Raw genomic sequence first — 21,685 nt, forward strand, 5'->3', positions numbered from 1 at the left:
GCCGCTCCTTGCTCAGCTGCTTAAAATACTTTCTCTGCTTTGGGGCGGAAACCGCTGGGTCTTCCCAATTTAAGGTTTCTCTGACGGCCTTCACTAATGGCGGAACCAGATTGAACGAAAATCCCAAGCTAGGCTCGTCTTGGTCCGAATCGCTGTCAGACTCAAATACAGAGGGATGGCTAGGCTCAGACGATTCCAGGGCCCGTCCGCCAGTGGACTCCCTGATAGGAGAGGCGGGTGGGTCTGGTGTTGGAGACTGTCGCTTATTAAGATCAGCCAGGGAGTCTTTGACTATGCGTTTGACCATAGATTCAAGATGCTGGTCAGAACTTCCTCTTTCACCCGCTGCCCGGGAATAACAGGAGTCGCATAGCGATTTTCCGTCCAGTAACCGGATACCACAGCCCCAGCACTTTGTCTCGCTGGATTGGCGTGAAGACCTAGGAGGTGACCGGTCTTTACTACGGTATCTGGACTTGGATGAGCCATGTCTGGAGGAAGAGCGATGATGCGATTTAGCATGGCGATCTTCCCGCGTGCCCTGAGGTTGTTCGGACCTAGAGGAGGAGCTGCAAAGAAAAACATATAGGGAATACAGCATACACTAACAAATGTCCTGCTCCCCCCCATTCCAGCCCTGTGCTTACCTAAGAGAGGGCTGGTCGCAGGGGAGCGGTGCAGTGTCCATTGACAAACAGCATAAACACTGGAAGAGAGCGAGCAAAGACATGCTAATAGCCAGCACAATACACTGTATACGTATAAGGCAAGCCCCCCTATTGTGCAGACTCACATACCTGTGTAAACAGTCAGTCAGACGTGGGAACGCCGATTCTACAGTCAGTCCCACCGATTGTGGGACTGACAGCTCTTTAAATTTGGCGCCGGCCGTGACGTCACGGCCGCGTCAACTGCGCATGCGCAAATCGCGGCAATTGCCGCTACTGCGCATGCGCGAACCAAGCCTCGTTCCCGTCCGGTCGGCGCGCATGCGCAGAGCGGCCGAGAATCACCGAGGATGGAACGCACAGCGTTCCACAGCGACCAGTGAGCCTCCCGGACCACCAGGAAGCCCGTGGAAAGAGCAGCCGCACACTAGACCACTAGGGAGACTTCCCCACTAAGAGGTAAGACACAGGGGAATAATAACAATAAGGCACTTACCCCTCCAGGCGCTTACCACTAGACACCAGGGAAGATATCAGTCAGCCACCAGGACACAGAATCCATCGTTGGGGCAACACAAACGGCCACCCGCAGCAGCAGGGCTAATCGGCCATGCCATATGGCCTGCTTAGTCAGGCATCTAAGGCTCCTCTTCAGTCTGCCCACCCCATACCCCGCAGCAGCAAGGGCTTATCGGGGACTCAAGATATTGCTGACTTCATTGTCCCTGCGTCTCTGTCTTCTTAGAAAAACGATTGAAAAAATGTAGGAATTCAGCACCAAACAGGTGCAGGAGGAGGACAAAAAAAGAACACGGATGCTGAAAGGGAGCAAGGATTTATGGGAGTGGGGTCCTATAGGGTAGGAGTGGAGGCGGGGCTACCCAAACGTATGCTGCCATGGAGTCTGTCAGGAAATCCCCTTTTCACACTGGTGTGACCTGAAAGTCGTGCGACTGTCAGACCGACTTTGCCCTGCGACAGCGGTCCAACATCTATCTAACTGCTATGCAACTTTAATGAACAGGATCCAATTTTGATCTGACTTTAAGATGGGACTTGGGTCTTGAGTGGAAACCCCAAGCCAAAATTTAAAAACAAAATGGCGTGGGGTCCCCCAAATCCATATCCGACCCTTAGATCTGGTATGGATTTTGAGGGGAAACACCACGCCAAAATAAAAAAAAATGTTTAAGGTGCCTACCAAAATCCATACCAGGAAAGGGGGGGAGAGCAAGAGCCACCCCCCGGACCATACCAGGCTACATGCCCCCATTGATCGGGACAAGGCTCTCTTCCTACAACTCTGGGCTGTGGTTTTTGGGGTCTGCGGGCAGGGGGCTTATCAGAATCTGGAAGCCCCCAGATCTCGCCCCCCCCCCCCCCACTATGTGAATGAGTACAGATTACCCCTACCCATTCACCCCAAAAAAAAAACAGTGTAGTGTAAAAAAACAAGAGGCAGTTTTTGACAAGTCCTTTATTAAAAATGAATAATGTCCCCCCGTGGTAAGCTCCAACATCAATCATGATGTTGAATTGACACAGACAGCGGGACTCGCCTTGCCCCCCACTTCCTCATCACTGGATTTGATTGACAGCAGTGGAGGCCAATGGCTCCTGGTGCCCCAGCAAGGCCACTGAGACCTAGAAGTGAGGAGAGAGAAAAGCTGCAGACGTGCACAGCGCTGGATCGAATGAGGGCTCAGGTAAGAAAAGGGGGGGTGAGGGGGGATGCTGATGCCTAAACATTTTTTACCTTAATGCAGGGAATGCATTAGGGTAAAAAAATGTTTAGGCTTTAGAACCACTTTAAGCAAGGCCCTTAATGTCCTCATGTGCAATACTTTACCACTGATCTAGAACTGTGTACGTGATGGATTCGGTGAGGGACCAGCTTAACAACCGGAGAAAAAGCATAGCTTGATGGGACTGACCATCCATTACAGAACTGGTTGAGAAGACAAAATAGGAACAAAATAGACACAATAGGGCTTGTGGATACACTAACGAGAAAGTGGGAGAAAAATAAGCCCCAGAATTGGTGCCCGTGGTTTAAAATAGTTCCATTGCTGGTGAAGGTGGAAAAAATGAAGTCCCATTGTTGGTGTTCGAGGGAAAAAAACGGTCACATTGTAAGTATCAGTGGGATAAAATAAGTCTTATCGCAGGTGTCCTTAGGTGTGTGCAGCCTAATCCCTTAGGGTGTGCACAACAAAGCTCAAACACACCTCATGATGTTCATTCAGAAAGGGAGGGGGCCGGTAAATTATATATTTACCGACCCCTTTCCCCACTCATCCTAAAACCTCCCCACAGCAACAGCCGGCTGGAGAGGAGAGGAGGGAAGCCAGAAGAGCTGTGGGGGTAAGGAGGAGGGGAGCCAGAGCAGTAGGGGGAATCTGTGCTGCACAGGGGATTAGGGTGTGCCTGGGCACACCTGGCACACCCTGTGTGCACACCTATGCAGGTGTCAGTGGGATAAATTGGTCTCATCGTTGGTGTCAGGGGGATAAAAATGCCTCATCGTTGGTGTCAGTGGGATAAAATAGGTCTCACTGTTGTTGTCACTGGGATATAATAAGTTCTATCTATCTAGTTGGTGTCAGTTGGATAAATTAGCTCTTGTCATTGGTTTCAGTGACAAATAAACTTCATACTGTTGATGTTCATAGTTACTTACCTATTAGAAAGTTCCCACACTGCTGCCCTTTGCTAAAAGCTGGATCTACGTATACTTCCATTCAGGCTGAGGATCACTCTGCCTGACAGTCTGCCATAATTACAGGTTGGGATAACAGAACATCCCAGCACTTGGCACCCTGCTGCTACTCTCCGCAGTGCCCGCGACACTTGGCAACTATGGGTTATTACCTTAAAAGTGAGATTGGTAATGGCAGTCTTTACATTTCTTTGTGTACAGTTATATTTAAAGCCTCCATCATATACGGTACGCTCCAGCATTTTTAATGTTTACATTCACTTTGTTGCTCTTTCCATTCTTTTTTTTCTTGCGCTAATTGCTCAGTTTTTCTCCCTACGCATAGACAGACAGTGCAAGGGAAAATGTCACCTGATCCTTTTCACAAACTGTCACATTCCCCACCACCCTCAACCTAACTGTCATCGCGTAGCATTTTCTCTCTTTTTTTTTTTCTTTTTCCCATGATGTGTGTTAATTAGCAGCCTTTCAAGCGATAGCCTGCAGTGTCACCTCTGAGAAAGGTAACTTCGATAAAAGTTTCTCATGTGCCTCGCTATTTGGAAGCATAGGGCACCCTCTTGTCGCAACATAAATCTTACCTTCTGATGGTTCTCAGAAGCGTCGATCTCGCCTCGTTGTGAAAAGTTATAATGACGCTTGTGGGTGGAAGATCCGATGAGTAGTGCAATTCTGTACATCTGAAAAGGAGAGAGAAAGCAATTACGCTGTAAGCAAAGCCATCACAGATTTACAGCTCATCATTTTCAAACATAACTTCTGACTAGTTAAAGTCCCATTTATCTCTCAGCAGTAAAGCGTCCTCTTCTTTGAAAGGAAACAATTTTCTTACTTTTTTTTTAAGTTGGTAAAGCCAAAGTTTAATATGCTACACTAGTGCTTAGAGCCCTAAAACTTTTTTGTTGTTTCATTTTAGTAGAAAAGGGAAGAGATGGAAAATCTATCAGGCTTTTATTGCTCTCTGTCTCCCCTTTAGGAAAATTCACCCTCACTTCCTGCCATGGTGACAATTATCACCAGCACAGGAAGTAAGAAAAATGACTCCAAAGGAGTAAGAGATAGCAGTAAAAACCTAGAGAGATCAAACATTTTTTTCAATCTACTCTAAAAAATTGTAGATTCCCCCTAAACTCCTGTTTCATGACTATTTCTCACCTTAACAATAAGTAAGGGATAATCTCCTCAACAGGGACACAGAAAGCAAAAATTCTAACTATTCTCCACTATATCCAATTAAAAAGAAAAAGTGTAGTTTGTCGTTTCACTTTATTGACTCCGTTTTTCTCAGCGGGGATCGATCCACGATCTCCGCTGAGCAGAGACGGAGGTTTCAGATCCCCGCTGTCCTCTATGGGGGAATCGGATGAGAACAGACCGCCTGTCCGTTCTCATCCAATCTGATCCACAAGCCGGATGGAAAATAGGGTTTCCGTCCATCCGGATTTGGCGGACAGGATCGGAACGGATATCAGCGGACATGCCTCCGCTGACATCCGATGCCCCATAGAGATGCATGGGGCATCCATTTAGATCCGCCTGAAAAACGTACAGGCGGATCTAAATGGACCATATGTGTGAAAGGGGCCTAAAGCTGCTTACGTACATAACAGAATTGTGCATTCCAAGGCCATTTGTACAGGGGTCACCAAACTGTGGCACGCAGGCCAGATGCGGCCCTTTGCTTGCCTTTATCCGGCACTTGTTGCACTATTCCTCCAACTCAGTAGTTCTCAACTCCTGGCCTCAGGATCCACTAACAGGCAGGTTTGCAAGATAACTGAAATACATCGCAGGTGATATATTTTGCTGCTCAGTGATTGCAGTACTCTAGTCTGCATCTCCCCAAGATGATACTTAAAATCTGGCCTGTTAGTGGGTCCTGAGGACCGGAGTCGAGAACCACTGCACTAACTGATATGAGGCACTAATCCTCCCACTGACACCAGTGCCATCTTAAGAGCATTAAAGGCCCCTGGGCAATGCAGTGAACTGAGGCCCTGCCTACACAATCACCCACCAGAATAAAAATGCATATTATCGATAAGGCTATATTTATTGGTGCAGCAGTGCAAGACAAATGAAAAAACTTCCAAGTTCGGCGGCTGTGTTCGGCTAACACACACACGGATGGGAGTCAGTCTCGACTGTCCTGTGTGTGCCTGTTCCCATGGAGGCAGACAGGCATTCCTGCAGTTGTGGGCTCCCCTCCATGGCTTAAGTGGCCTGACATCAGCTTGCCACCTGCTAAGTTTGGCAACCGGATGCACACAGGAGTTGGGACTAATGCTTGGTTAGGGCTGGGTCGCTGGGCAGGTGGGCGCCCAGGGAAGTGGGGCCCCTGGGCAACTGCCCAGCGTGCCCATTCAGTAAGATGGCCCTGACTGACACCAATGATGAGGCACAATTTCTCCCACTAATACCAGTAATGGGGTACTGTTTCTCCCCTTGACACCAATGATGGAGGCACCATTCCGCCCACAAATACCAATCACGGGACACTATTTCCCCTCCTATTGACCACAGGTGCTATGTAATTGTTTTACTCCCACTGACCACCAAGCCTGAGGCTGTATTTACTTTGACTCCCAAAAGTCACAGTCTGGCCCCTTTATTTTCTGAGGGGTAGTAAACTGGCCCTCTGTTTGGAAAGTTTGGAGACCCTTGGACTTGGGGATAAAATGTGAAGAAATTTTGATTCCAGCTTTCCTCCAACATATTGAATTTATACAGTAATAAAAAAAGAATGGTGTAGCGCTAAATTATGAATGACAAACACCTATACTGAATCAAAGTATGATGTTAACATATACAGTCCAAAAAATGAACACTGAAGGCCACAAAGGAAGGTATTGGCTGAAACAGATTCCCAGGAAAGGAAAAGCTCCAAACAAATGAAGAAAGGTGAAGATCAGGTGTGCCCAGGAGTAGAAATGAATCCACCAGACAATATAGTGAGAGATGGCTCCTTATCAAATAGCTCTTGCCACTAGATTATAGGGGGCTGAACGCTCATATGAAAGAGAGATCCTCCAATGTAGTGGAATGGCCAGGTAGGAGCATAGGTCACTCTCTCCGGGGACAACCAATCATAGGTCACAGGGATATCCAGTGTATAACCATGGAAATAAAAAGGGGAAACACTCCCATAGTGCATTACCCCCTCTGGGGGTTGGTCCTTAAGAGGACGTGAGTTATCACGAAACATGTAGTGGTTTATCCTGACGGTGTGAGAGTTCGTATTGGTCCCTGGTGTTTAGATGGATCATCAGCGTTAGCTCTCCACTATACTGCCGGGTGACCCACCATCCGAGGAGGAATGTTCTGCAGGAACGCTGTGGCTGCATGTTATTGTTTGTTCCGCTAACATACAAAGTTTTTACATGTGAGTGCATCCCTTTTTATTTATTAAAGTTATACATTGGTAATGCACTATGGGAGTGTTTCCCCTTTTTATTTCCATGGTTATACACTGGATATCCCTGTGACCTATGATTGGTTGTCCCCAGAGAGAGTGACCTATGCTCCTGCCTGGCCATTCCACTACATTGGAGGTTGTGATAGGGGGCAATGTGGTGCAGAATTCAGGTCCCTTTTTTTTGTACAAACTTTATTTGAAGTGTACAAAAATGACACTTCATTAATAGCAATGTACCACAGCATAATGTGCTAAGCCATCGCGACACGGTGCAATCATGCTGCATTTTTCCTGTCCTTCCCTGTTGTGTCACTGGGACTGCAGGTGTGTAGAATCTTCCAAAGTTGTCATAGATAGCAAAAATAATCATCAAGAAGTCCTAACCCTCCTCAACTCTGTATTCAATAAAAAGTGTTTCCACTTTTATTTATATATCACACAGTTCTGAACACAATAACTATATGACATGAATCCAGCCTCTTCCTTCTAGATATCATACACTCCTTTGTGCTTGCTGAGAAGAAAAAAAACACAGACCCTGTTTGTGTGTGGTGTGTGTGTGTGTAAATCTGAAAGACGTGGACCTCCTGGTCAAAATGACAGCTTTTATACCCAGTGTATGTTTGCCTCTGTATTATGTCATATAATGCATGTATTTAACAGTTTCACAAAATCTTCTAGCAGGGTGTTAAGGCCAAGTTCACCACTAGAAGCCCCCCACATGTCCTTAGTTCCTTAATTTAAGTTCTTTTGTTCTTTCTTCTAGGGGGAAGTCAGGCCTGGCACTAGTGTGTCTCCATGAACTCCAGGCACCATCTTGGGGTACAAAAGAGTGGCAACCACCCCAACATATAACTGGCCTTTGTAGCAAGGTGCACATGGAAGGGCAATGCACATCACAAACCAGCAAAAGATTTCCCAGCACATTTACCGACCAGCTTGCAAAACAACCAAATTGGCCTTGTCTAACAGTTTACGTTAAAAACAGAGGGTTTTGTTTGCTCACATTTGTAAAAATATGCATTGCCCACGCCAAGGGACTTCTGTATATACTGTGCTCCTAACTCTAAATTTTAGAAGCCCCCATAGTAAGAGCACATATAAGAATGAATAGATTAACCACTTGCCGTCTGAGTACGGTAGTACTACTGCGGCAAAGTGGTTCGTTATCGTCTGACGACGTAGTATTAACGTCGTCAGACACTCCCCCTTCTGGGCGGCGCTTGTGCGCCGCCGGAGGCTCGCTCCCGCTGTTTTCATTCACAGCGGGAGTCGGGCCAGGGGAGGAGCAGCGGCGATCGCCGCTGCTCTGCCCCGATCGCCGGGGATCCAGTGTGGAGTTCCGCCCGCCTGTGTAAACACAAGCGGGCGGATCTCCATAGTGACAGGGAGTGACAGATCGGACTGTTCAGCATAGCTGGACATTCGATCTGTCCATGACTCACTCAGTCACCTCCCCCCCTACACGTCAGTAAGCACCAGGCATACATTAACCCCTCCCTCTCCAATAAAATTAACCCCTTCCCTGCCAGTGTCATTTTTACAGTAACAGTGCATATATATAGCACTGATTACTGCAGTAATGTCACTGGTACCCCCAAAAGTGTCAAAAATGTCAGTCAAGGGTCCGATCTGTCCGCCGCAATGTCGCAGTCCCACAAAAAAAATCGCAGATCGCCGCCATTACGCGTTAAAAAAAAAAACACCAAAAATGACAGAAATCTTTCCCTTTGTTAGTAAACGCAATAACTTTTGCGCAAACCAATCAAAATACGCTTATTGCGATTTTTTTTTACCAAACATAGGTAGCAGAAAACAAATTGGCCAAAAATTTTTAAAAAAATTGGTTTTTACATCTTTTTTGGGGGGAATTTCATATAAAAAAATGTTAAAAATATTGTTATTTTTTCAAAATAAACGCTCTTTTTTTGTTTATAGCGCAAAAAGTAAAAATCCCACAGGTGATCAAATACCACCAAAAGAAAGCTCTGTTTGTGGGAAAAAAAGGACGTAAATTTTGTTTGGGTACGGCGTCGCACGACCGTGCAATTGTCAGTTGAAGTCGCACAGCGCCGAATCGCAAAAAGTGGCCTGGACGGAAGACAGCAAAATCCTCCGGTGGTAAAGTGGTTAAGGGCAGGTATGCCTGGAGGGAGGGTTGGACAGTCTAGGGACATCATAGACAACTCCTGTTTGTACCCAGTGAGGGGAAGAAGGAACTTCACTGCATGTATTCAGTATACCAGTCTGGAGTGAGCCCCTAGTGATTGGCCACAAGCAATTCTGCTTTAAAGTAATTGTAAACCATTATCATTATTTTTTTAAAATAAAAAACCTCTGTGTAGTGATTTTGCAGAGAGCAACCCCAATTCTCCTACTTATAGGTCCCCCATCGGCGCCGTTGGCCTACCCTTGCCAAGTGCCCACCATAGCAAATCGCTTCCTATGGGAAATTTGTGCGGGTTCCCTTCCGAACTGGCTTAGACACACAGAGCGTGGCTCATCCCCACCTCCCTTCCCTTCTCACTGGCTGTGATTGACAGATGTAGTATCCAATGTCTTTGAGCCTTTGAGGTCATATGACATCCTGTCAGAAAGCACCTATTGCGCAATCTGTCACCGGCCAAGGGACACAGCCAATGAACGATCAGAGTACCGGCTCGCTGACGGTACCATGTGACCACCTTGACGAATCACAGCAGGTCACATGACAGTTGTACACAATGGATGGCTTCCTTTCATGCCATCCATTGTGTACAATTGTGTTGCTAGCTGCCTGTGATTGGTCAATTTAATCACACGGTACAGACAGGGCTAATCACAGCCCATCTGTTCCATGTGATTAGCTTTGATCAATCACAGCTAATCACAACAAAACAGTTTTCATCAGGATTGATCAATTTTCAGATGTATATCATAGATTGTAGACTCTATAACTTTCACACAGATTAAATAATATACACTGATTTGGGTTATTTTCACCAAAGAAATGTAGCAGAATACGTTTTGGGCTAAATTTTTGAAGAGCAATTATTTATTTTCAAAATTTTATAACAGAAACTCAGAAAAGCACTTTTTTTTTTTATTTTCATCCTTTTTTCGATTATTTAGCAAAAAATAAAAACCCAGTGGTGAATAAATACCACCAAAAAAAAAAGCTCTATATGGGTGAACAAAATAATAAAAATGTAGTTTGGGTACAGTGTTGCATGACTGCGCAATTGTCATTCAAAGTGCAACAGCACTGAAAGCTGAAAATTGTCCTGGGAGAAAGGGGGTCAAGGTGCCCTTTATTACAGTGATTAGGGAAGCAAGCCTCTGGCAAACTACTGTATGCATGTCTGTATCCAAATGACTTCACATACCCATTGTACGTCTTTAACTTCACATACTTTCATACTTGTGCTGTTTAAGTTCAATAAACAAAATAAAAATTAAAATTAAAAGAAAAAAAGACTGACAGAGGTTCTAACTCTTCCATATTCTTCTAACAAGAAGTTGTTATTAACCACTTAAGCCCTGGAAGATTTTACACCCTTCCTGACCAGGGCCTATTTTGCGATTGGGCACTGTGTGACTTTAACGGACAATTGCGCGGTCGTGCGACACTGTACCTAAACAAATTTGATGTCCTTTTTTTCCCACAAACAGAGCTTTCTTTTGGTGGTATTTGATCACCTGTGCGTTTTTTGGTCATGCGATATAAACAAAAAAAAGAGCGTCAATTTTGCAAAAATAACAATATTTTTCAAATTTTTTTATATGAAATTCCCCAAAAAAATGTAAAAATCAAAATTTTTTAACATTTTGGGACATTTTTTTCTTTTACCATATGTTTGGTAAAAAAAAAAAAATCGCAAAAAGCGTATTTTGATTGGTTTGCACAAAAGTTATTGCGTTTACTAACAAAGGGAAAGATTTTTGTTGCTTTTTTTTTAACGCGTAATGGCGGCGATCTGCAATTTTTTTTGTGGGACTGCGACATTGGGGTGGACAGATCGGACCCTTGACTGACATTTTTGACACTTTTGGGGTTACCAGTGACATTACTGCAGTAATCAGTGCTATACATATGCACTGTTACTGTAAAAATGACACTGGCAGTGACGGGGTTAACTTTTTTTTGAGGGGGAGGGGTTATGTGTGTCCTAGGGGCATGTTTCTAACTGTGATTGGCTGTGGCTTGATGTGTAAGAACAGAGATCAACGGTCCTACATAGCAGAACCGTTTGATCACCATTCTTACACAGGGAAGAATGACAGGCGGCTTTGTTTACATTAGCCGCCTGCCTTTCTCCCGGTGTAACGGACGATTGCGAGTGCCCGGCGGACATCGGGTCCGCCAGGCACACGCGCGGTAGATTCCGTGACCGCGCGGGAGCGCACCTCCGGCGGCGCGTGCTCGCTCCCTAGAGCCTCACAGGCTAGTGACGTAGCCCTACGTCGCTTTGCCTGTGAGGGGCTGACTGCCGCCGTAAATTGTCATGCGGCGGTCGGCAAGTGGTTAATCCTTACCATTTCATTGAATACACTTCCTTTACTTTGCTGTTCCCATGACAGGAAGAGTTAAGAAATTCTCCCCAATGGTAAAAAATACTGGCTTGATTTCAAACTTCTACTACAAGATTGAGCAGAGGAATCTATCACCTCTGCTTCCACCTCATGCAGGTGATGAAATGTATTTCCATCTCTCCTCACAGCTCTGATGCCAATGCTCACATAGTTTGCGGGTGTAAAAAAATGAAGGAGAAAAAAAAACATTTCAAAATCTAACTGAAAAACTGAAAGTAGTGAGACGATTCCCCCAGATTGGTGGGGGTAGGTGTCAGCCCCAACCGGTGACAATATCCGTTGTATAACCATCAAAGTTTTCATTTAACGCTCTTTCAAAGCTTTGTGGATTCGGCGTCTAAAATTGACTTCCTTCACATCAAAGCTTTTTGTATGGAGCAGCCAAATTAATCTTCTTTACACAAAGCAAAATTCTCTTAAATATTTTATTACTTTCATCAGTTCGTTTGTGAAGCAATGACTTTACGAATGCGGCAGTGTCTTACCAAGGAAGATCAGCAACTTTTTAATTATGACATGAGATGGTATAATGGATTCCACTGATGCTGTGTGTCAGTAGCAATGTGAATGTTATGCTTATTTCCAAAGGCTGCCAGTCTAGTGAATATTTAGACATCAGAAGGACAGAAGGTAACTTTGGAAGGTTCTCTCACCACTTTCTTGTTCAATCTTTTTTTTTTTGGAACAAGCAAGCATTGTACAAACATTGGTGGAGATGGTCTTTTTACAGGTTGAAGTGGGCATCGCACCGACATTACTACACAAGTCACAGTTAAATGATTCAGATCATAGAGTTACATAGTGTTACATTTTAAGTTACAGAACATTAGCAACAAGGGCATCACGCCCTATAGGACAAGAACAGTGATGGTTATCAGACACTAAAGGCCCGTACACACGAGTGGAAATTCGGCCGGGAATTTTCGTCCGACGACCGATCTGCCGATTTTCGGCTTGTTAGTATGGTGCTCTCGACAACCGACTCCGACTTTTCGGCCGAAAAAATCCTGGTGTGCAGGCTATACAATTTTTGTCCTCCGTCAAAACACGTCTGATTTTTGTGCAGTCGGTACAGATTTCGATGGGGAAAAATCTTAAGAGCAAGACTAGGCATGCTCAGAGATGAAAGAACACATACAAAGCAATCCAACACATGACATATCTTCTGAAGTAGAATTCTGTCGTGCGGGAAAATTTGTGTGCAGTCTAGAGCACATTCCAACCAACAGACACCACTCTGGATAAAAGACGGACGACCGGTCGGCAGAAATTCGTTGCGTGTGTACGAGGCTTTATATGCCATAAACCAGACATTCCAAAATCAGCAAGGTGCATAATTAACACTAACAACCAAGTGATATATACCAAGGAATAGAGGAGAGAAAGTGGGGGTAAATAAGGAATTGTGAATTTGGAGAAGAAAATCAGTTGCACACATCTGGGACGGCTACAGCCCTGTAGGTGAGAGGGAAGTTATGACTACAGCCAGGTGGAATCAAAGCCAGGGGGTATTAAGTTATCTACCCATAGCTGCCAAATCCTTACATGCTTAGAGACTTCAAGCAAGGGTGCCTCAATTTTTCTATGAATCATGGCTTGTGTGATTCTGTTTTTGGTTTTCAATATTCATAGTGCTGGGGTTTTCTAGGTTCTGGCAAAGATTTGCTTAGATGCCATTGTGACCTGCAGGGAAAGTTTCAATTTTAAGATTCTCGTAGGATTTAAAGAGCAATAATTTAGCAGCGCAAATGTTGGGTTCGGGTCTATAGGAATGCCCATTAGGGTTAAAAGGATCTGAAAGACCTCAACCCAGAAATGCTGTACTATTTAGCATAAATTTTGTTCCGACCATCTGAGCCGAGGAAGGTTGTCAACAGTTACTGGGTCTATATCTATAACTTCGAGTCCTACACATAGAGGGGACTCACTGGTGGCATGGTACAGCATGACTTGGGCCAGTCACTTGGTAATTTTTGGCAAAGTTGGGTACTCCCAATCCACCAGAAAGTTTGCCACACATTAGTACTGTTCTGGGGAGTCGAGGTTTATTTTTGACTCCACATCTTTTCTTTGAAGTAGATGTAAACCCTAACTAGATGAAAGTTAGCTTGTTAAAAGCCCGGTGTATCCTAAACTGACATTTTTAAAAAATAAAATTATGATGTTCACCTATTTTCATTCTATGTTGCATCTCAGTACTGCTGATGTACTGCCACCTTTTTGTTGCAGCAAGGTGAGATAAGCCTTTGTTATGCGCCATCACCACTCAATCCAAAATAAAATAATGTTTGGTTGAGGTTCAACCTTAAATGTTGGAAACCGGTATTCCTGTTTTGACTGGTTGTAAGACCTGGTTGACAGTGAGAGATGTTCGATGATGAGTTCAAAAGGCCATATGTAAAGTGAAGGGGACAACATAACACACATCTTCAGAGCTTAGACAAGTCTCATAGCACTGGGAACTTCCAGTACGTTCAGTAGGTTCTCTGAGCGAGGTATATAAGTCTCAGCTCCATCCCTCTGCAGACACAAACTAATCTTCATGCCTGAGTCTCTTAGCTCAATCTAAAAAGCCTGAGGCATCCTCCTCCAATCATATTTGACCCCTTCCCAGGGCCTAGAACCAGGGAAACCCCCTTTTGTCTTCTGGTTTGTCTGCATTTAGGCAGCCTTTTCACACCACACCTAGCACCCACATTTCCAGCCTTCTCAACCACAGCTTACTTTATTTCTTGCTACACAGATTATTTTGGTAGTACAGCTAGAAACAATGAAGTCACAGATGTCTGAGTGCCCCCCATCAGATTATCCCTCTCCTTCCACTGAGGAATTGATACTCAGAGAATCATGCTCCATCACCGCCTCTAATGCAGGGGTCTACTTTGGGAAAGCACTGGTGTTAAAGCTTACCAGTATGGATGCTGTCACTGCCCATGGCAGCCTGATGGCCTGAAAGTGTATAGGCCTGATGATTGGCCTTCTCAGGCCTGAGCACCCTCACATAGGGTAGGGCACCTGCTTACCAATATATGAAAGCTTTGCTTCATCACAGAACTGAAGTGAGGAAGAAAGGCGATGAGATGGGTGAGTATATCTTGTCCTGAATGTGCAAAGTGGCAGTGTCTCTTTGGCAACTTTACTGAAAGTGGAACTAAGCCCATTGATTTAAACTGTTGCAAAAAGCAGGACTGTAACTGTCACATTGCTTGTGCTGTCAATTAAACTGTCAAACCATCAAAAGGCTGGTGTCATAATTGACCACATGAGCAGCATCGTGGCAGTTAAAGATCAAACAGAAGTCAAGAAGTTTCTTGGCTGAAAACGATATAAGGGTTTCGTTTCGCTTGAAATGCAGATCACAAAAACTTCTTGATCAGCAGATCAGGTACACAATTTTAGCCATTACGTGTTAAAAAAAAAAAAACAACAAAAATGACAAAAATCTTTCCCTTTTTTAGTAAACGCGATAACTTTTGCGCAAACCAATCAAAATACGCTTTTTGCGATTTTTTTTTACCAAACATATGTAGCATAAAACAAATTGGCCGAAAATGTTAAAAAATTTTGATTTTTACTTTTTTTTGGGGGGAATTTCATATAAAAAAATGTGAAAAATATTGTTATTTTTGCAAGATTGACGCTCTTTTTTTGTTTATAGCGCGTGATCAAAAAATCGCACAGGTGATCAAATACCTCCAAAAGAAAGCTCTGTTTGTGGGAAAAAAAGGACGTCAAATTTGTTTAGGTACAGTGTCGCACGACCGCGCAATTGTCCGTTAAAGTCACGCAGTGCCGAATCGCAAAATACCCCCTGGTCTTTTAGCAGCCAAATCCTCAGGGGCTTAAGTGGTTAATGGTCTATGTCCACCTTTTTAGTTGCATGACCATTATTTTCCAGATGAATCGCCACAAACACATATGGCTGCCCTTGATTGCTCTCCTTTTCTACTCAAAACTGAATCCTTCTTACTTAGGCTGGCCATACACTATACAATTTTCTTATTCAATTTCCTTTAGATTTACCTTAAACTATGTAGTACAAGGGCCTGCCTGATTGCATACAAATTGAAAGTTTGTAGGCTTGACCCTATATTACATGGTTTTGGTAAATCTAAAGGAAAGTTGAACAAGAAAATTGTATAGTGTATGGCCAGCCTAAGCTGCTTCCAATGAATGACCTCCACACCTCATCAACAGAAGCTCTTTTCCCAGACTCTGGAACATTTCCCACCAGAGTACAGAATCTCCACAGTGGGAAAGTAGAGTCAAATCTCTTGAAGATCCTGTACCACTTCCTTGACTGTAATCTTTTGTATCCCCCTTTCCATCACAAAACAAAATCCTGAGTTCCCTGTCATCTTGGCCCAGCTATTGCAGCAAATAAACCGTTAGGCTTTAAACCTTCATCAGTATGATGTATTTAAAGAAAAGTAACCATTCCCGCTGATTGTTTTACAAGCGGAATTACCTCTGCGCTCGCTGACAGTTACATAAATGTGTCACCAAGATTTTTATTTTTTTTCTAATTTGTTAAACGACAAAGCCTCATTATATTTTTATTATCACCGTTTTCCTTGATCGCAGCAAATTCACACTGCATTCTGCTACAATTCCACTGTATATTTATGCAGCTTTCAATGCCTATTGTTAACATTGTTACAGCTGCAAGTCTTGGCATTGTGCTGTGCGTTCCTATACATTTTAATGTACGTATTGTAAGAGGGAGCTGTCAGCTTGTTTCTTATTAAGTCTGCGGATAAGTGATCACCGTGCATTATAATGTAATGTGTCATAATCGCTGCAGAAAAAAATAGTTCTACCTGAGTGTGAATAATGACATCCATTCAGACTCTTTTCTTATCGTTTTATGATTTTTTTTTTCCACTTTCCACATACTATTGCAGCTTGGTAAAGCTCGGCTGTCCTTACCTTATGAGACATTTTTTAACAGGCGGGATAATGATGATAAAGTGGCTTTTGACAAGAATTTAAAAATTTGGTTTTGCCGATAGAGTTCACTAAATACAGTGTGATACATTGGAACACTGCCATGAAAGGTAATATAGTGGCTTTTTAGACACAGTGCCTTGAAAAAGTATTCATACCCCATGACATTTTCCACACTTTGTCATGTTACAACCAAAAACGTGAATGTTTTTTATTGGGGTTTTAAGTGATAGACCGACACAAATAGGCACATAATTGTGAAGTAGAAGGAAAATGATAAATGGTTTTCAAAATATTTCACAAATGAATATCTGAAAAGTGTGGCGTGCATTTGTATTCAGACCCTTTACTCTAATACCCCTAACTAAGATCTAGTGGAAACAATTGCCTTCAGAAGTCACCTAATTAGTAAAGGAGTCCACGTGTGTGTAATTTAATCTCAGTATAAATACAGCTGTTCTGTGAAGCTCTCAGAGGTTTGTTAGAGAACCATAGTGAACTAACAGCATCATGAAGGCCAAGGAACACACCAGAAAGGTCAGGGATAAAGTTGTGGAGAAGTTTAAAGAAGGGTTAGGTTATAAAAAAAATATCCCAAGCTTCGAACATCTCACGGAGCACTGTTCAATCCATCATTCGTAAATGGAAAGAGTATGGCACAACTGCAATTCTTCCAAGACATGCCAGTCCACCTAAACTGACAGGTCGGGCAAGGAGAATTAATCAGAGAAGCAGCCAAGAGGCCCATGGTAACTATGGAGGAGCTGCAGAGATCCACAGCTCAGGTGGGAGAATCTGTCCACAGGACAACTATTAGTTGTACACTCCACAAATCAAAATTGTTGAAAGAAAGCCATAAGAAATGCCATTAAAAAAAAAGAAATTCCATTTGCAGTTTGGGAGAAGCCATGTGGAAAAAATCAAACATGTGGAAGAAGGTGCTCTGGTCAGATGAGACTAAAATTGAACTTTATGGCATAAAAGCAAAATGCTATGATTGTCAGAGTTGATGGGAAGATGGACGGAGCCAAATACAGGGCAACCTTAGAAGATAACCTGTTAGAGTCTGCAAAAGATGTGAGACTGGGGCAGAGGTTCACCTTCCAATAGGACAACGACCTTAAACATACAGCCAGAGTTACAATGCAATGGTTTAGATCAGGGTTCCTCAAACTATGGTCCTCTAGTTGTTCAGGAGCTACAATTCCTATCATGCCTAGTCATGTCTCTGTATGTCAGAGTTTTACAATGCCTCGTGGGATGTGACAGTCACCAGCTCTTTTCTGACTGAAGACTGGAAATTAAGCAATCAGTGGTCTTTGATTGCTCAGTTCTTAGTGTAGTGGAGGTATGGGACAGATGCAGCATCGGATTGGCCATTTAGCTACATTTACCAGATTCCAATGGCAAGAATTAGTGGATTCTTACAGCTGGAATGACTGGTGCATGTGAATAGTTATGGCCGCTCAGCTTGAACAAAGTATTAATAGGCTGTGTCCAGGCTCAGACACCAAAACCTAACTGCAGGTAACTGGTGTGCAGTTACATGCAAACAGCAACGGCTTTTATTAGCCCTTCAATACTCTGTACAGGATGAGTAGTTGTCTCTATTTGCATGCACCTGTCATTCCAGTTGCAAGAATCTGTTGATTCTTGCCAATAGAATCTTGTGAATGCGGCTAAACAGCAGTGTAAAGGAAGTTTAAAGTTTAAATCGGCCCTAGTATGTGTGTATTTATGTATATGGGATAGGGGCCTTAGATTGTAAGCTCCTAGAGGGCAGGGGTTGATGTAAATGTACAGTATGTGAAGCACTGCATAAACTGTCAGCGTGATATATATGCCTATCATAACTACAATAAATTGGTAAGAAATTCCATGTTAGGTATGATTTAGTTACTTCAGTGGTAACTCTTTTATTCATGTAATGTCTTCATGCTGTGGGCTTGGACACCGCTAGCTACTGTCAGTTATCAATAAATAGAACACCAGAAAGGGTGATTAGAGTAAATATATTTATGGAGATTATTAGAAGTTAAAGTAGACCTAAGCCCTAACTGGTTTACATTTCATTTTCCAAAGATCCATGTATCATAAACAGTTACCATATTTTATTTTTTATAAAATACTAATTTCACTTTTTTTTCTCCTATTTTCCCTCTCAGTGCAGCTGATCTCCTCCAGCCTCTTTAGCAGATTCCTGTACATATGCACTCACTTCAATAATGGCAGCACATGTTTGTTCTTAACGGGGTTTCCTGATAGTGACAATGTGACCGACGTGTGTCAGCACAGCCAATGTATACCAGGAGGAGGATCAGGAGACAGTTGTCACCCCATAACAGGAAGTGTATAAACATGGACTTTTATGGCAGGATCACAAGGTATTATTTAATGGAAGCTGCAAGGAAGATGTAAACTAATATGAAAGCTTATATGAAACTGTACTGCTTGGGTTTATATTTACTATAAAAGAATGGATGATGTAGAATCAGAAAGGACTAAAAAAGGTTATAGAGTAGGCAGTGTAAGGGAGGAAATAAAGATGCATTAACGGGACTTAGCACACTGAAATGTATTAAAACAGAAGATTTATTATTTTTGACGGGAAGAAAAATCTAGGCTATAATCAGGAGGAACGTAGGAACAGAAGGCGAGAACAAATGAAAGTTTATCTAAGACCAGTTCTCTGTCTTCATAAAATGTAATATAAATTATGAACTTCTCAAGTCACTGCGTATTATGCAATTACAGACCATGGAGATAAATAACTGGGCTTCCCAAAGACTTTAATATTGGTGTCTTATCAGGCAAACATGGTTTGTAGATCTGTAGATGTCCATTACTAACCATTTATTCAGTACCACCTTGGAAGAGTTGAAGTTATCTTAAAGAGAATCTGTGTCCATAAATAGCAGGCAGAGGACATAGGTCTAGTCACCAGTATTGCCAGTGAACTCTGCACCTGATCTTTTCCCCATTACTGACTTTCCATGCCTTGTTCTTTACTGCATCTTTTAGTGGAGACAACCATCTTGGTGATGTGGGACTATGCTTTCACATGTTAGAGTAACTCCCACTCACCCACTCATGACCAATGATCTCACAACTGGTTGAAGAATAATCAAGAAGCAGCATGAGGGGTTAAGGAAGCACAAATCCACAGAAGGGATGGAGCAGAAGCAGGGAGATCCTTGCATTGCAGGTCCTTGGGTACAGCGTCCTCTCCAGCAAGAAGAACAGTGAGCTGTACTGTAGTGATATCACAAAATCTCACTCAAAATCTGGAGAAATTAGCAGTCCAAGTAATGCCTTAGATCCCACACTTTAATTGTACAGTTATGGGCTCAAGGTACAGGAAGTGCAATGATCATTTTCAGGGGAAATTCAAGACAAAATGTAAATATTTAAAATTATGGTTCAGTCAAAGGCACACCAGATCTAGGTGTTCCCCATAGAACAAGGGTGTCAAACTCAACTCCATCACGGGCCGCATCAGCATTATGGTTGCCCTCAAAAGGCCAGTTGCATCTGTAAGACTAGTTCTCCAAAGCACCCTACTCCCCCCCTTACATCAGATGTCAAGAGCCCCCCCCCCTCCCGCTATCAGAGGTCAAAAGTCCCCACCTTCTTTTACATCACAGTACACCCCCTTTACCTTGTGCTGCTGCCTGAAAGAAGATGTGGATGTAGTTGGGAAGCAGAAAGTGCAGGGTCTAGAGGAGGACCAGAGGAGGGCTGGAGTTTGCTGAATGCTAAGACCAGGGGAGGCAGAGACGAGGGGGTGCTGCAGCAGCACAGAATCTGTATGAGGAAGTCTGTCCTCCCCTTTGCTGCCAAATGCTGAGACAAGGTTTGGACAGAGATGAGGGGGTTACCGCAGCTGCAGGAGAGGTGCGAGGGCCACATGAAATGGCCTGGAGGGCCACATTCGACCCGCGGGCCTTGTGTTTGACACATGTGCCATAGAAGGTAAATCTTCACTACTTGAGTTCAGGTCCACTTTAGATGGTAGGGTTAGTTAAATGGGAAATGGTCAGGGACATGTCAGTGTCTCTCCTGTGTCTGTATATGCTCCCAGCACCACAAAGTCCTGCTCTTAGAACTGCTAAGTAGAGCTGTTAAACAAGAGTTCAATTTTAAAGCAGAATTATTTTGTGTTAAGGTAAATCATGCATATTTAATTTATACATATATCATTTTATCCATATCAACCCCTGCTGTAGCCTATCATCTGGCATACCATTAAGGTACAATGTTGCAGTCTGATCAGTGGGGAGAAAGAGATTGCTAACTCCTTCGTGCAGCAGACTGATGGCATTTTCTTAAAGTGGGAGTACCTATAGGTAGTAAATATGCACCGTTTAGGAGATATTTACTTGCAAACCTGCAGGTGATGTGACCGATGCATGTGCTCTAAAGGAATGGCATACTCGTGCTGTTCCTTCAGAGTCCTGTGCCATGAACAGCAGCTCCCAAATCCATGCAAAGTGTACATCATCACGGCTCGTCCAATCAGAGGACTGGAGCCCGTCAACCCAGAAGGAAGACCGTCACATTATAATTTTGCCTTGCAGGTTTTTTTTTTTTTTTTATAAGCCTGCGGTTTACTACTGCTTTAACCTAAGTGAAGTCATAGAAATGAATGATAAAAGGTGGAGCCTTTAAAAAATATTTCATTGGTGTATTTTGGAGCATCTCAGAAATCTATTCATGTAGACCGCCTAATGCACACAGGGCATTTGTTCAGGCCCTCTGAACCCCTACAGCCCTATACATATGGGCCGAATATCAGCTGAATGCAGCCGTTACAGGAGAAACCGACTGACTTTCGACCCTTTTGTATAGCTGCCCCTCCGGCAGAAGCCGATCTAATGACTGGCTTGAAAACCAGCAGCCGATCGGCATCTGATCAATGCTTGCAGCCAATGGCTGTGAGCGATGACCGGTGTGTTCTGGCAGGGGGACGAGATCAGTGTGCTAACATTGCATAGCTAGTATTACGACCTCTCTTTTCATTCAGCCCCGCTGGGTTGATTGAAAAAAAAAAAAAAACGTAACGTGTACTAGGCTTTACGCCTGGCAGGAAAAAAGCTGCTTAAAGAGGAAATAAACTCTGCTTTTTTTGCTTACCTGCAAAGTAAAGTCATAATGTGCTAGTATGAATTGCATACTAGCACATTATGTGACACTTGCCTGCAAACAAAGTCCCCCACCCCCCCCCCCCCCCCCCCCCCGGAGGCTGCATCCATCTTCACCCGTATTCCTTCCAGGTCCGCATACTCCGACTGTGTGACTGGCCAGAACCATGTGATGTCACTCCCGTGCATGCGTGCGGGAGCCGCCGGTCATGGCACAGAGCTC

General features: G+C 43.6%; 1 protein-coding gene across 1 annotated transcript in view; it reads right to left on the reverse strand.

Annotated features, from left to right (window-relative positions):
• Nucleotides 1–21,685, reverse strand: part of GALNT14 (polypeptide N-acetylgalactosaminyltransferase 14) — a 773,014-nt gene that overhangs the window by 297,525 nt on the left and 453,804 nt on the right. The window contains exon 3 of the mRNA XM_082252551.1: nt 3,969–4,067. Coding sequence (XP_082108677.1) covers nt 3,969–4,067 — 99 coding nt within the window. The remainder of the gene's footprint in view (nt 1–3,968; nt 4,068–21,685) is intronic.

The sequence above is a fragment of the Pelophylax lessonae genome (assembly GCF_965119305.1).
Source record: "Pelophylax lessonae genome assembly, chromosome: 3".
Lineage (NCBI taxonomy): Eukaryota > Metazoa > Chordata > Amphibia > Anura > Ranidae > Pelophylax > Pelophylax lessonae.